Genomic DNA, 17,404 nt, shown 5'->3' on the forward strand with positions numbered 1-17,404 from the left:
TCCCAGCAGCACATCTCTAACACCATGGCAGCGTCCTGCTGGAGCATGACACAGAGCACGTGTACAGTGGCCCAACAGTAAAACTGTTGGGATCTAAATAATGATTGACATCACGTTTGATTCTGCATTCTAACTATAGGGGTGAGCTTGGGCATGTGAGGCGAATGATCAGAAGGGAGAGGAGGGTGATCGTCCCATTCTACTCAGCTCTTGTGAGGCCCCATCTGCAGCACTGTGTCCAGACCTGGGGCTCCCAGAACAGGAAGGATGTGGAGCTCTTAGAGCGGGTCCAGAGGAGGGCACTGAGATGGTCAGAGGGCTGGAGCACCTCTGCTATGAGGAAAGGTTGAGGGAACTGGGCTTGATTAGCTTCAAGAAGAGAAGGCTGCAGGGAGACCTCATTGTGGCCTTCCAGTACTTGAAGGGAGCGGATAAACAGGAGGGGGAACGGCTGTTTGTGAGGGTGGGTGGTGATAGGACAAGGGGGAATGGTTTTAAAGTGAGACAGGGAAGGTTTAGGTTGGATATGAGGAGGAAGTTTTTCAGCCAGAGGGTGGTGAGGCACTGGAACAGGTTGCCCAAGGAGGCTGTGGATGCCCCATCCCTGCAGGCATTCAAGGCCAGGCTGGATGTGGCTCTGGGCAGCCTGGGCTGCTGGTTGGCGACCTGCACACAGCAGGGGGTTGAAAACAGATGATCACTGTGGTCCTTTTCAAACCAGGCCATTCTAGGATTCTGACTGTCATTAACATTCATAAACATTCATACAGAGAGCACTGTAACCATGTTTCCCTGCACAATGCTCAGTATTTCCCTTCCACACCATCCCCCTGGCTGAGATGATAATCAGCAGCAGGATCTCTGAATTGCAGACCCAGTGCTGCCTCTGAACAACACTTCTCTGGCAGACTCGTGATTGCACATGCCACTAGCAGCCACACTCGAAGGCTGAAGATTAGCAGTTTGATATCTTTGCCATTTGACACATTTTATCAGCAGCATTCTGTGTCATCCCCAAGTCAGGAAAGCTGTGATGCTCTCTGTTTGCTGAAATAATCTGTCAACACCAAGCATGTTTCAGGCGCTCCCGCATCAGAGCTCAGAGGTGCCACTCCTGAGCACGAAGCCATGAGGACAGATACAGCTGTGGGAAGTGCTCTGCCAGGCAGATCACTGCTCTGAGACTATTGCTGAGGTCACCTCTGCAAAGAGCACTTTGCAGACTAAAATCCCTATTAAGAAGGGCAACCAAAGTAGATATGGAGTTGGGTCCAAAGCCGGGTCTTGCTTTCATCTCTATCCCATTGTCATCACAGGATTAGGAGATAACCATAGGCATCCTCAGGCCTTGCTGACAACAGCCTTCAGTTTCCAGGTTATGGTCCCTAGTGCTGCTGTTTACCATAAAAACTCCCTCAGAGCAATGGAGATGATGGACAGCTAAAGCACCCTGAAAAGCATCATGACAGCATCTGAGTAAACCACAAAAGAGTGACATGAGAGATTAGAAGAAGGGAATGAGTTGGGCAAACCCCTGAGATGGTACTCCCACATATATTAAGCACACTGAGCATAAACATAAACGCACACTTAGGAGCAGGTCAGAGCTTCCCAAGCTGTTCCATTCTGTGTCTGCACTGATGTTGCACAGAGGGCTGGGATCAGTGCAGGGCAGCTTCCACTATAGGGGAAAGTGCCGTGGTTAAACTGCACCAGGCTGCACCAAAACCCAACGCATGCGGAGTCAGATGATGATGGGTGAAGTTAACTGAATGCTTCATGTAAACAGAATACCCTAAGGTGGATCTAACTAATCTTGTGTAAAGGGGCGGGCTCTGGAAATAGAGCTGCAAGCCAAGATTTATGAGGATCTCTGAACAAAAGAAAGGGTTGTTCCCCCTAAAGCCTCAGCTCAGCTTCTTAATCCTAGAATTACACAACTTTCCCAACAAGCTGCACAATGTATAGTTCTTAGACACCACACAATGCAATCTTAACATATCTGTGCACTGAATCTGTCTGAAAAGCGTTTTTCATCCTGACTTCAAATTCATTTCGGAAATCTTTGAACCAGTAAAAATTCATTCTGATTTGTTTCACTGTGTAGCTGTGCAGCCTGGCCTGGCATCCATAAGGATCCATGATACAGAGGGGATTAAAAACTTATTTTCAATGAAACAATTAGCACATTTTTTTTGTTTGTTAAAAGTTTGGTAAATTGTCCTTCAGGAACAAGCCCTTATGGCCCTCTGCTTCTTTAAACCAAAAGACTTAATTTATACAGTAAGCTTCCCTCCTTAGGAAAGGGGAAAGTGCCCTCCAAAACTCAAGTAAAATATTTTCTAAGAGTCAAGTACAAAAGCTTTTTCTTCAAAGCGGAAAGATGTGATGTACTTGAAAGGGATGCTTCCAGAGGAAGAAGAGAGAGTTCAACAGCAGGGTAAGTGCAGCTCTGATGCATGTGGCAGTTCTCCTTCTGGTGGCTGAGCAGAAGGCAACCTCCCCCCAAGGGTGGGATGCAGAGGGGACCGAGTGCCCTTGTTTCAGAGAGGAGGATCTTCAACCAAAACCAGCACAGCCATCTTCATAGAAAAAGCTAGCAAAGAAGCCCAGGGAGGTGAGGGGCTGAGAATCCTAGAATGGCCTGGGTTGCAAAGGCCCACAGTGCTCATCCAGTTCCAACCCCCTGCTATGTGCAGGTCGCCAACCAGCAGCCCAGGCTGCCCAGAGCCACATCCAGCCTGGCCTTGAATGCCTGCAGGGATGGGGCATCCACAGCCTCCTTGGGCAACCTGTTCCAGTGCCTCACCACCCTCTGGCTGAAAAACTTCCTCCTCATATCCAACCTAAACCTCCCCTGTCTCACTTTAAAACCATTCCCCCTTGTCCTATCGAAGTGTTCAAAGGATGCTCTGTGCTCCCCAGGAACGGGCCCCGACTCCTCTCTCTTTCCAAGGACAGCCACAGATGAAACAAGAGCTTTGGCAGCACTGGATCACCGCTGTATTTCATCCACTGTTAAATATCCAAGCATTCCGACACCAGACCAAACAGGACAGATATTTCTGAAGGTTTGACTTAGATCTGTATATGTTAAAGGAAGGGGTCGTGGCCTTGCTTAGCGTTATCCTTGGTAGCTGTAAATAAAGTAGGTACAGTTCCAGCATCACCACTTGCAGAAATGCCCGGAGAATTCCCTCCTCTCCTCTGTACATCACTAAAAGCAGCGTGACAACCAAGTGCACCTTGATGGCAATGCTGCAACCGAGGGATTTTCCTGGAGCTCCAAAATTCAGTAATCTAGCCAGCATGTCAGATGTGAACCAAATAAACTAGCTCATGGGGGCACTCAGTTACCTGCCAGGCCATAAACAGCATCAGCTCCTCATCCTCCACAAAGCAGCTGTTTCCCTTCGGTCCATCTTTTACCCCTGGCTACTTTCTGAATGATTGCACATGTTTATTTCAACTCCTTAGCTGTGTTCCTTACCTGTGAATGTAGTTAGCAAATGTCTGGGGGTTTTGTTTCTTGTTTTTAACTACTTAGTGAAAAAAATAGTGTGTCCTCAAGCAGCATTTAATTCAGAGCAATAGCTAGATAGTTAAAGCTAGATAGTTTAAAAGCAGTAAATCAGAACGATGGCAAAATAAAACCAATAAAACCAACTAAAGGATTTCCTTCTAAATTCTAACCTAAATCTCCCTCTTTTTTAGTTTAAAGCCACCCTCCCCTGTTTATCACCACCTGCCCATGTAGGAAGCTGCTCTCCCCATGTTTATGCACTCCCTTTAGTGCAATGAGGTCTCCCACAGCCATACTCTCCACCTGCAGTTCCATCTTCTGCACAGCTGCCCCAGCGCTCAGATTTGGTCAGAGCCATCTGAGATCATGGGAAACGGATCAGATACGAGGCTCTCCTAATGGATAAACCACCTGGCATTGGCAGATCTGTGTGCAGCACCTGGCAGAATTCTGATGGCACAAACAGCAAAGCATTTGCAGGAAGTCCAAAAAATCAAGCAACCCTCCAGTCAATATGCACAGACCCAGGCCAGGCTTTGCCATCCTTTCCACAACCAGCCCCTGCAGCACCACCAATCAAGGTTCCAAGTGCTGCCAAACATCACAGCTAAGTGGAAAATGAAGAACAGGAAATTATCAGAGAGTGCTATTTTCCTTCCAAGTGTTGATGTTAACATCTCTCATCCAGGCAGCAAGATGGTAATGGAGATGAATGAGGAGGCAAAGATTTTCTGTGTTGGCTTTTTTTCATTTTCAAGCTATGCAAACGCAGTGCCATTTCAAACTTTACATTTGAGACTGAAGACTTAAATCAGCTCTTCAAAAGTGTTCTTGGATCCAAAACCAATGCGGAAAACAATGTTAATATGGTTTTCCCTTTTCAGTTTTACAAGCCAAGATGCTTCTGAAGTAATATATCCAGGCTGGATGTGGCTCTGGGCAGCCTGGTCTGGTGTTTGGTGACTCTGCACATAGCAGGGGGTTGAAACTGGATGATCATTGTGGTCTTTTTCAACCCAGGCCATTCTATGATTCTATGATAATATTTCAGTGATGCATTTTTTCAGAAATATATATATTCTAGTTGTTTACTTAAACAGATTTGGGGGCTTCGTCATCTTTTATTGCGGTGCTTCTGTGTCCTATGAGCTTCAACTTGCCTGACTTCTGTGGGGTACAGTCTTTTCTCTCCTATCTTGTTCACAGCTGGATCCAATCTGCACTGGTATCGAGCTTAGCACACCAGTCTGCCCGCACGTATTTGACCAATAACAGATGACAATACCCAGTGAAATATCTGCATAGGATGGGCAATCACCTGGGATTTAATCACAGCCGGAACCTGAAGTTTGTCATGTTCCAGAAATACATCTGTATTTGAGGTGTATTGAGAAGCAGCACGTGATGTTAAATAAATAAATAAAATAAAACCAAACCAGAATGAATCCCAGACAACACATTCAAGAACACAGGCAAATAGCTAAATAAAGCACGATGGGAGGAAAAAGCTGTCTGCCAGAAGGAACTCACCCTCAAAGTTGAAAAAGAAACTGCATGTCAAAGAAACTGCATGTCTGAGCTCTCCCTGCTCAGACCACACAGCATCACAACCTCCAGACAACACATCCTGCCAGCAGCAGTTTCACAGCCACACCTGACATGAAGAATTAAGGAGAATCTAGAAGTGGGTGCTGGGGCAAGAGAGACGTGCCTCAATGCCATCCAGAAAGGCTCGCTTAAACAAGCCAACCTCACAGCAAGCACTGAATGTTGTCTACTCATTGGACTTCAACAAATTAATGAGCAATTACTTACTAATTCAATTATTGTTTATAAAGGAGGTAGAATTTTGGCACTGGTAATAAGTTATGGCTAGTTAAGCAAATCATGAAGGTAAGTGCACTCACTGGGAACATCCTGAAATCCTCTGCGAGGCAAGAAAATCCCCCAGGAGGGAATTCCATCATCCCATAAGGGAAGCACAGAAATCCCCAGCTCTTGGCTCCCTGAAGTAGCAAAAATCTTGAGGTTCAACTGACAGAGAGAGTCTACTTTTGGGGAAACAAAAGCTCAGTGCTTATAAAGTCACAAGACAGGCTTCTTTTTGAAGGGCTCAGCTTAACTATTTATGTGCATGTAAACACACTTGTTTACATGACACTGCTTGCATTAGAGGAGTCTCCAAATGTGTATTGCGAAGATTTCCCATCCTTGAAGTACTTCAAAGAGATTTTTGACTGTTCTCCTTAACCTGAAGTGTGCACAAAACCACAGCTGTGTGAGGCACTCAGATATCTTTCCAATAGCTGAACCCAATCACATCATTTATAGTGTTAAATGCAAAGTTTGTCATTAAACCTAGAGTGATAAACTATCCGATTACAAACGAGCTTCATGCCTCACCCCATCCTGCAGTATGTACAAGTCAGATAGGGATTTTTTTTCAGTTTTATCCCCTTTTGTGCAAGCACATTGGATACACCCTTTGTGCTATGCAGTTTCCACTTGTCTCCTCTTTTCCTGCCAGCCCAGGAACTGCATGCAATCTCCATACTTTCACCACTTTCACCGCCCAGCATTTCAAGGGTAGCTTTTAAAACAGCTCCATGTGAAGGTGAAGAGATTGCCACTGAAATCAAAAACCCACAGATCTGAGCAGCAATTGAAGCAAAATAAGACAAAAGCACCTGCATTTCCTCCTTAATCAGTTCTGACAGAAAACAACAGTCAAAATGCACAAAATTAAGGGCTGTGTACTACGTATGTGTGCTGCTGACAAATCAGGCTGAGATGGACTTTTATTGTGAACTTTTTTGTTGTTGTTCATTATCATTTTTAAGATACATCCATAGAATAGCAGCCCCATCTGACCTCAGTCAGAGAAGCCACAAGAATTCTGAGCATAACCACCCCTAAAGCTGTAGAATGTGCCCAGAACTCCTGTGGTTTCGTGACGGGACTCCACAAAACCTGTGGGGTTGATATGAGCCCTGAAAATCAGTCCTTTCTTTCTAGGAGAGTGCAGACAGAACCTCCCCACCACTACTTACAGTACACGTCCACTCGTATGGACTTGATGGCCGGTGAGCCCAGGCCGTTCTCGGCCTTGCAGTAGTAGCGGCCTCCTTGGTGGCGCTGGATGTTGGCTATCCGCAGCGTTTCATTGAAGACACTCGAGTCTTGGAATCTGTCAGAGGCACTTCCCGCTGTTTTGGTCCACCTGATCTGAGCAAGCATCAAAAAAAGACCGTTACTTGAAGCTGCAGTTTGGAGATCTCACCGTCGGCTGGACAGCCAGGAGCATAGCAGAGGTGTGGGGAATAACTCAAAGCCCCCGTCGGTGACACAGAGCCAAAATGGCTGCAGGAGAACTGAACTCCCCGTTAACAGACATCTCGCCAGGAACATGTGCTGTGAATGCAAACCAATCTCTCTGAAATCACTTTCATCAAAGGCGAGGGCACACTGGGAAGTACTTTCAGAACAGCTACCACCAAATCCGATTGTAAGCATTTGCCTGAAACCACAAATGATGAACACCTATTCCTTCTTTGGTTTTTTAAATGTCTTTTACAGCAATTACAAATTCTTTTACTCTAGCAATTATCTTCCCAAGGTGCAGACCTTCCAAAGTGAACTTTTCAATTTCAAAGACATCAAAATGCCCATACCACCCAGCAGCTTGCCAGGGTTAGGAGACCAGGGTCCAGCAGGGAAACAAAGCTCCTATGGTGCTGACTCAATAAAACCCATATAGCCCACTGAATAAAGCAAACCTCAGCCATTCCAGAAAGTTGCAAGAGACACAATGTGCCATGAAGAAACCTCAGGCAATGGGCAGTGTTCATCACCACCATCCGACGTGGTGAATCCATTCTCCCAGCAGCAATGTGGGCTGACCAGCAGCCACTGCAAAAGGCTTTTGCATTTAATTACCCAATGGGAATGCAAACCCTCCTTGAAAATTAGGCATCAGTAACTTGTAAAGTTAACCAGCAAACAGACCCCAAGGAGAAAGTCCTTGGAATTGAGTTATTCCTCCTCCTCTGAGCTCTGAGGCTCAGACAACCATCACCCTACCGCTGCAGAAGGAACTTTCTTTTAGGAAGCTAGAACAGAAGAAAAGCCAGGGTCACCAGTCATAGGGAAAAACAACTGAATCACAGAATCAGTAGGGTTGGAAAAGATCCTAAAATCATCAAGCCCAACCATCAACCCATCCCCACCATACCCAGTAACCACGTCCCTAAATTCATGATGGTTGCAGCTTACGTAAAATCTCTTCCCCTTGAAACAAGTGCAGGTGCGGGCTTCAGAGGCTGAAATCACAGCAAGAAATATTTCCTAACATTTTTCACCTCTTTCTGGCTTGTTAAATTCATAAGGCTGAGTGGCTTTGCCCTCTTGCCAGGTGACCTGTATAACTCTTGCATGGTTTTGCTGCTTCGGAATAAAGCAAATATGCCAAACTCCACATCTACAACATTCAGACACTATTAGTGCTGCTATATTTACCAGCCTCAATCTGTCTGTACTTCTATTATAAACTCTTGGCTCTCGGGCTTTTAAATCATCCATATAAATGTGCTGCAGGATAATTTTGGAACGCACAGCGTTCACATGCTGCAGAATACAATTTCATCACATATATATTTCAAATGCTTAAGAATGATCTGAAAATAGTATTTAAGATACTCAATGAGTCTCTTGTACGTTTTATTTCCCCCTGTGTAATCATAACTATCAAAACAGTTCTGTTTGATTTTTAGATGGAAAAAAGGTGATGGCAAGATTTTGCTCTTCCTCTTATTCCTCTCACTCAAAGTGTTCCATGTGATGGAATACAGCCTGTCCTGGTAAAGAACATATAATCTAAATAATGTGTTGAAAGTATTAACAGCATCTAGATAATTCTATGCAATTTATATTACAAATTACAGTAGCATGTATATGGAAGATGCCACTTTTGCCTTTTATAATTGCAAATGCCTTCCAACCCTGAGTCTTAACCTGGATGTACCAATCTTCTCCTCATTATAAAGTGTTTCAACCAGAATGTGTTTGGCTGTAAACAGACACAGACAGCTTTAAATACACAGATATATATATATATATATGCTTCAGGGGCAAGAGGTGTGATTTCAACAAAGTAAATAATTTTGTAGTGCATGTGGAGACTCCTGAAGAATGAAAGGAGTAGTTGATCATCTCTTAAAAGATATTCCCCAGCAATGTCAGTGGTCTGATTTCACTCCAGATCATTATTTACCTTAGCTCTAACTCAACATACACAAGAAAACACTCTGATCAATACTGCACTGTAATTTATTGAATGAACTCAGAAGAATGGTGATTCTCAGACACGATGTGAATGCTTTAATCAAGAAACTGGGCACCAGAATGGCAGATGTCTGAGCCTCAACAGCTTTCTTCATCAAGGTCCTCCACGGCTTCACCCACTGCAGGCTGCAGGCTTTGGGGTTACCTCTTAATCCATCCTTGGGGTTGCAAGCTCTCCTCAATGCTTAACACAACGACCTTCATGGCACTGCTGTCACACAACTGATAACACGCTGCTTTCAGGGCAGGGAAAGGTGGCAAAATGGGGACCAGGGGTTCATGGGACACCATGGCAGGTATTGGCCTCAAAACCCAAACAAGCATCTGTGCTTCTCTACTGCAGGGGATTCTAAATAAATAAATATTATATAAATTAAAAAATATATTAAAAAATTATAATAAATAACCTATTTTGAAATATTTTTAAAGTAGATTAAGTGAGAACGTATGTAGTTCAGATACAGCATTTTTCCCCATTACTTGGCACAAAGCAATCCTTCAACCAGATGTATGCTATCAGCGTTGGCTGTGCATAACCTACTTTGCTGCTTAGAACCCCCTGTTTCTAGAGCAGAAGTAACACAGCACGCCCTGCGTGCTATCCACACAGTGTGGATACTGCAGGAAGGAAATAAATTCTGTTTCATCAAGAGGTCAGAGCCATTTCTAGTCATAACAACAAACTTTTTTAATTAAAGAACTACACCTGTACATCATAGCACGCACAAATTGAATGAATAGATGTTAATCCATCACACAGATATGTGCTCACTTCCTTCTGAGGACACAGTTTCCAAAGTACTCGCTGTTACCACTGCATATTGGGAAATCTCACCCACACACCATCACTGCTCTGTCATAATTCTGGTCTTTAGTTAACAACTCACTCTTTTCTTCTTGTAAAACATGTATAAGTCAAAGACAGCCTATGAACAATTCATTCAAAATAATTCAGTCTTTATGCATGGCTATGTTCTAACCCATCTAGCCATAGCATGGTTGTACCTACTTATGGTCAGCCTCTCCTCCCTCACAACTAGCAATAGGATGAGGAGTGGCCTCATGTTGCACCAAGGGAGATTCAGGCTGATGTTAGGAAAAACTTATTATCCAAAAGAGTGGTAATTCCCTGGAATGGGCTGTCCAGGGAGTGGTGGAGTCACCATCCCTGGAGGTGTTCAACAACCATTTAGATGTGGTACTGATGGACATGGTTTAATGGGGAAATATTGGTGGTAGGTGGACGGTTGGACTGGATGATCCTGGAGATGTCTTCCAACCTTGGTGATTCTGTGATCCTGTATCCTCATATGATTTGTGTATGCATGTTTGTTCCCCGAACCATCAACACCTTTGGCAGCACTGGATTGGCTGAAGTGGATGCCCTGGTATGCACTACCATATTTCACTTTGCAGCTTCAGTGCCCTCAGGCAGCATTCCTGCAACTGCAGACTTGACTTTTCTATAACTCAAAATGCAGGTTTGAAGAACTCCAACAATACTTTGCCTGATTTTTCTCAGATTCTACCAACTAATCTTGCCCAGATAAAGCAGCAGATAAGAAAACATTTTGATTTAAGTTTTAAATAACATCTGTCAAAGAGTATATTACTGTCTATATCTATAAAAATCATAAATATTTATCAGCAAACTTTAAAATATCTTTAAAATCATATAATCTGAAACATTTTTATTTCTACAAAAACTGAACTAAATCAACAATAAAAACAAACCATGCCATCCACGATTTTCTGAAAAATGCACTGATTTAGGGCTTGGGTTGCAATCTGCTTTGGGTCAGTGCTTTCATCAGCTGGAGGTAGAAGTTGAGAGGGGAGCATCAGCTCCAAGGAAACATCTTTCTCTAAATATTCCACCAGGTAGGGTGGACAGTACGAGGGTTGATAGTGATAGGACAAGGGGGAATGGTTTTAAACTGAGACAGGGGAGGTTTAGGTTGGATGTGAGGAGGAAGTTTTTCAGCCAGAGGGTGGTGAGGCACTGGAACAGGTTGCCCAAGGAGGCTGTGGATGCCCCATCCCTGCAGGCATTCAAGGCCAGGCTGGATGTGGCTCTGGGCAGCCTGGGCTGCTGGTTGGTGACCTGCACATAGCAGGGGGTTGGAACTGGATGACAATGTGGTCCTTTGCAACCCAGGCCATTCTATCATTCTATGATTTTCTGAAAGAGAGGTTCAGCACTGGCACAGGGTGCCCAGCGAGTGGTGGGGTCACCACTCAATATTTTCAATAGATTTAGCACAGGATATTTTCATTCTTCCTTGGAAACAGCTGATAGAAAACGAAGTTCTGACAGTCTGTTTTGTACACTGCAGCACTGATATCTAACACAGTAAATACAAGCCTTAAAATAAAAACACCTCATGCTGGGCTGGGATCGTATGGCATCTCACTGCCACCGACTGAGCTGCTGCCCTCTGACATGGCTAAGGAAACAAGGATGTGGAAGCTCTCCTGACCACTACTAAAATCCCCAAATCCCTGCCTGAGATTCAAATCTTCCTTTGCATCAAGTGTAACAGAGCTCTTTGCACAACTTCATTGGGATGTCCTACATTTCTTTATGCACAAAGACACGAACCTTTGGAAAAATCCATCTTGAAGAATGACCAAAGAAGAGGAAAAAAAATCCCTTGTATTTGTTTTTCTTCCAGATTAGTTTTATTCTCATGAAAGCAAAGACTGGCGCAGCAGCTACCAAAAGCAAAAGCACTCACCTTCATGATAAATACTGAGGACATTGTGCAAAATACTGAAATGTGATGGAGCTCACAGTGATCACTGAGCCCAACTCCTAAGAGCTGAACTATTTTGGATGGGGATGGAAAGCTGTCATCAGTGAGCAAACAAATGTAGAACCTGGGAGTCTCTGATTTCCAGATATATTTGTTACACCTCCTGACTCTTCATAAGCAGGAATTTTTTGAAGCATTTAAGGTGTTGTTTTTTTTTTCCCTCTCTTCTACCCTGTGTCTTAAACAATGGGCTGTATTGATTCCTGGTCATTGTGCACAAACAACTCCAGTTTATGCTTTATGTGTTTGCACCAACATAGAGTGGAAAAGACAGTATTTCCGAGCTGTCCAACCCTCAGGTTTCTGCACAGAGATGGTCAGTGTCCTTAGCATGGAGATCCCCACCAGCAGAACCCCATCTGTGTCCCTCACTTCTACAGGGCCTTACAGCACCGATCCGAGCCCCACTGCCCAGCACAACCCTGCACTGTGCTTACTTTGCAAGCTCACATTTACTCCAGCAATTCTTCCAGGTGTTCAACAGTTCAGCCTCACCATATGTGAAAGGAGAACATCCACGTGTCTACGTTACAGGATTAGTTACACGTATGGATTAAAAAAGGCAGAAGATGTTGAGTTTCGATGGCTTTTATAGTAAAGCAGGGCCACAGGATGCAGCATGCCCAATGGCACAGAGGTACAAAACCATCCGGATTTATTTGACTCGATATTGCTTTAGGCTATCGGGATGCTGCAGTGGTATAAAAAAATCTCTTCCTATTTATTAGATACAGCAACATCAGAAATACCGCTGTATTGAATAAAAACAGCTTTTAGTAAAAGTAGTGTTGATTGTTCACAATTTGTTATGTGAAATATCAAGACTGGCATAGCAGCCAATCCCAAGCAAGCCCTTCTTACTGCCAGAAATCTTCAGCAGGGCTACAAAGCTGTTGTCAGTGAGAAACCAAATGCAGAACGGGAGACTCTTTCGCTTCCAAATCCATTTCCTCAGATCTGCAGCAGCTGAGATGCCACCCTGAACATCAAGTACCAGCCCTGCTCTAACTTCACAGCGACACAGAGAGAAGGCTGAGCACTGCCCACAGAAAACAGGCACGTGGCCACTGCCACTGACTTTCATGGGACAACGAAGTTGCTCACATTTACACACAAATGCTTCAGTGGGTTGATGTAGAAAAGCACAGGTTTTTTACTTATCTAAAATTGATCTATGACAGCAAGTGTTAACACGCAGCACATGATCGGTTCTGATGCAGTGCCAGAGACCTCAGAATTTGCTTTCCAGTTCGACTGGTGTAACACAAGGAAAAGTAGGGAAAATAAACCAAAGGGCAAGAAGAATAACTGAAGACCTTAACGTTTGATTAAAAGCAAAAAAAAAAAATTAGACCTGAGCTACTTATCCCTTCGTTTCTGAAACATCTGCGCTACTGTAAGGACAGGCATTTCCATTCTCAACCTAAAGCCAAGTCACCCAAGAGCTAGCCGAGCCCTAGCAGCACAAGAGTTCTGTATGAGCTGACCTTCTGCACACACAAATCTCACAGATACGCTGAGCAAAACGCAGCTCCTCCCCACAGCACAGCAACTCCAACTCCTTGTTGCACTGAGAAATGGTTACAGCGCTCCATGAAACATCACCTCTTCCCATCCCTCGAGCCAAGCAACTCAGTGTCTGACAGCAGGGCATCAACTGACCCTGAGGTGACACTGGAGAAAATGGCGGGTGGAATGCCACTACTAGGTCTGAAGATAGACTTGATGTATTATCATTACTCATTATACACACAGTATATCTAACAGTGGGATAATACACCTCTTAAGCAGTCCAAATTCATTTTTAAATCCCTATGAACATTACCAAGAAACACCCAGATGTGGAGGAATAGAATGGCCACGCAACAAAGCCCAAAGCCGTCAACAAACACAAGTTTGACTACAGACAATTCTCCCATTACATTTGCTGTATGTTTCCCCTCAGAGAATACATTGATTTATTTCCTATAAATGCTGAGAAGGCATTTGCAGAGCTCCACCAGAGCACAACTCAGCACCCAGGAAATGATGGAGAAGGGTTATGGCAGGTGGGTGAGCATCCCCACCTGCACAGAGGAGAAAGGTGAGGGTAGGACATGCTTTCTCTAGAGGGCTTTTCTCAAAGAGAACTACATGTTTAACACAGCTGCAGTTTGCAAGGAAGAAAAGCTGACTTTGTTATTTCTAAGTACTTTGGGTCTAAGCTGGCAAATACATACAATGCCATCAAAAAAACAAATTAGGCATCACACGTGGCTAAACTGCCTGAACCCAATATGAAGAATTTCCTCCATCTTTCAGAGGAAGGCTGAAAATCTAAAGATGGACTACACACAAATGAAGAAATTTTAAGCGAACTGAACAATGTAGGAAGAAATTAATGAGCAAATCATTACAACTATGGGATGAATAGTTGCCCCAGGAGAGGCTCACATTGGTTATTAGGAAAAATTTATTCTCCCAAAGGCTGGTCAGGCAATGGAATGGGCTGCCCAGGGAGGTGGTGGGTCACTGTCCCTGGAGGTGTCCAAGAAACATTCAGATGTAGTACTGAGGGACTTGGTTTAGTGGGAAATAGTGTTGGTAGGTGAACAGTTGAACCAGGTGATCTTGGAGGTCTTCTCCAACCTTGGTGATTCTATGACTCTATGATTCTAAACTGGTAAAACAACTTGCTTTCAACTGCAAAAAGATTCTGTTAGATAAGTAAAGTAACATCTTGCTTTAAGATAAGCAGGATCTTATGACAGCCTGGTTTTCTTTATCAAAAGGTGGTGTCTGGGGAAATATCCATAGGTATCTTCTCAAGACACCTTTTTGTAACCTGCTAAATAATTAATTGCAGTAGTTTATCCTCGTTTGACTAGAATGATTTTCCTTATGACTTTAAGAAACTTCACTGCTTCAAAAAAATTTGCACTTTCCTACTGATTAATCAATATACATCTTACTATCAATATCTCACTGAAGGATGGAGTCTTTTTCCATCTCGTATAGCAGCTGAACTTCTCAGCATCAACTGAAAAGGGCTGAGTTCCATTAATTTCACGGAGCCCTATTTCCACCCATGTCAATATAACCTCAACAATGTCAACAGTTGCAAGACATACAATGCCTTGCACAGTTAGGCATTCCTGATGGGAAATTATTCACTGGCCATCAAATAAATTATTCAGTGAGCTTTGTGAAATGATCCGAAGAGCTGTGAACGATATGGGTTTTATTATTCTCTGAGGATTTGCATTCAGAAGCATTAACTTGCTTCAAAATGAAACATAACTTCACCTTCATGATAAAGAACATGATCTAAGGGCAGAATGAGGGAGGCACAGCATCGCTTGAATTCTCAGTTATTAATTTTTATGCTGGCCTTCCAATGCTGGTATACTGTGTTAAAACACTGGAGTCATAAATACATCTTCATAACTTAAAATGCATGGAAATGCATTCACTGTAGTTCTTGAATGGTTTGAAGGCAAATAAATACAAGACACTTTTTAAATTCTCACCATTGCAAGCAGACTTTTGTATAACCAAAGTCACAGGAGTTACAAGAGCGATGCTGTGATGAGAAAGCTGATAACCTGGTGGCCAATGGAAAGTGTTTGCAGCTAGGATGTGCACAGTTGAGCTGCTGGGAAGGCCCCATCCTGTCTTAGAAGCTGTGACTGTAAGGACTGAGGATGAAGCTGGAACCACAGCTAGCCACATGCTCCTTGCCAGCTCCACCACTGCTCTGAGCTGATGGATCAAAACACTGAGAGGTTTTCTGGTTGTATAAAGCAGAAATTAATCAGATGGAATAAAACCTAAGGCAACGATCCCACTCTGATGGTTAAACAAGCCACTGCAGAATGGTAGGTGTATGGAGAAAGCCACCATGCTCATTAAGTTCATAGAAACGTGGCATATAAGCTCAGCAAATTTGGAATACTGACTGAACAGGTAGAGCAGTAACACCTTTAGAACAAGGGACTAGAAGTTGATAGAAGACCATTTTTCAACAGAAGAGGCAAATGAAAGGCAATGATAGAATGAATTAGGCACGGCTTCCCCCAGCCACTCCACCCTAAGATGCTTATACAAAGGATCCTTCATCCACAGTGTTTCCTTAAATCACACTCAGCAGTGCCAAAGGACCTCTCCAGGAGCACTGGGGGTCAGCACAGAGCCATGGATACGAACTCTGTGTCCTCCAGTGCAGAAATCAGCTTCATAGCCCCAAAGCAGCCACTTTCCCTGTGCTGGGTTTCCATTGCCCAGCTCCCCTACACAACCACAGCCCGCTGGAACCCACACACCATCCTCACAGGATTCCAAGACATAAAGGCCTCCTCTTACCCTAAATAGCTCTTTGAGCCCCATTTTTTAAGCAAGGAGACCCAAACACTAAATGGCTGCAGAACCTTTTGAAGCCCAGTGTCTGGTTTTCCCCAGGGCTGACAAAGGCAGTGCCAGATCCCACACTCCTGGTGCCCAGAGGCCATATCTCCATCCAGCCCAGGGACAGGGATGTGCCAGGACAGAGCTCTGGGAAGCAGCAGTGCAACCAGAGCACAAGAAGTGGTGGGAAGCCAAAAGCCATCAGCTCTTCTGTTCCCAGAGCTGCTTATTTCCCTCGAGAGCAGAAAGGCATAAAAACATGCTTCTGTCGTTACACTCAGAAGACTCGAGTCTAAACAGAGAAAGGAAAAGCTGTCTGCTAAACAGCATTTTTTTTTTAACTTTAAAGTCAGTTTTCATAATAGAACTGCACTTCAAAGTGACAAAGGCATCCTGAAATGTAGGCAGTGTAAAACTGATGCTTTTATTTTTTTCCTATTTTAGCATTCTTTAAGGCAGCAGAGTTTCTGCTGCTCAGCTCTGCCCGTTTCACTTCTCTGCGAGACCCCTGGGAGCAGCCAAGCACTCAAGAGGGCCAGAGCACACCCAGACACTTAAACTGAGGAAGACAGAAGGAAACATTCCTCTTCTCATCTTTCCTAATACAAAACCTGACTGCTGCCTGCACTGGAAACCAGGAAGGCCATGCTGGATGCTTCAAGGCCAGGCTGGATGTGGCTGTGGGCAGCCTGGTCTGCTGGTTGGCGACCCTGCACATAGCAGGGGGTTGGAACCGGATGAGCATCGTGATCCTTTTCAACCCAGGCCATTCTATGATTCTATGAGGATGTTTCTGAGCAGATGTGCAGCCTTCCAACTGACTGACAAACGTCACAAATAAATACGTCTGTAAATAAGAACACAAAAGCAGCAGCCGCTGACGCCAGCATGGCTAAAATAGGATCACAGTGGAAAGCTATGTCAATGCAGATGGTGAATGCTATGAGATGGGGACCTGCACAGTGCTGGGGTTGCAGGGCCAAAGTGCCACCACCCACACTGGGCATCATCACACTGAGCTGGCACACCTCTGCTCGAGCACATTAAATCCACTTAACCGAGCATCGGAAAGCACCGGGTTTAAATGGCTTTTTTTCCACTGCATTGTCTTCTGCAAATAGCACCAGGCTTATCGATTTCCTGCGATGCAATATCAGTCTGTTTATTTAAACTAGTTCCCATTTTAAAAACTTCATAAGGTGTAATCCGGGAGAATCGTGCTTTATTTCAAACAGTGCTGATAAGCAGCCCTGCTGCACGCAGGGGAAAATCCCTTCCAAGTAGTGAGCTCTGGTGACCACTGGGCGCTGCCTTCACATCCTCACTGGACATTAGCAGCCCT

At 44.2% G+C, this 17,404-nt stretch overlaps 1 protein-coding gene across 1 annotated transcript in view; it reads right to left on the reverse strand.

Annotated features, from left to right (window-relative positions):
* Positions 1-17,404, reverse strand: part of MDGA2 (MAM domain containing glycosylphosphatidylinositol anchor 2) — a 367,028-nt gene that overhangs the window by 233,402 nt on the left and 116,222 nt on the right. Inside the window, exon 3 of the mRNA XM_090141907.1 lies at positions 6,574-6,748. Within this exon, the coding sequence (XP_089998033.1) occupies positions 6,574-6,748 (175 nt within the window). The remainder of the gene's footprint in view (positions 1-6,573; positions 6,749-17,404) is intronic.

Source organism: Phasianus colchicus, chromosome 5 (genome assembly GCF_987193195.1).
Source record: "Phasianus colchicus chromosome 5, bPhaCol1.hap1.1, whole genome shotgun sequence".
Taxonomy (NCBI): domain Eukaryota; kingdom Metazoa; phylum Chordata; class Aves; order Galliformes; family Phasianidae; genus Phasianus; species Phasianus colchicus.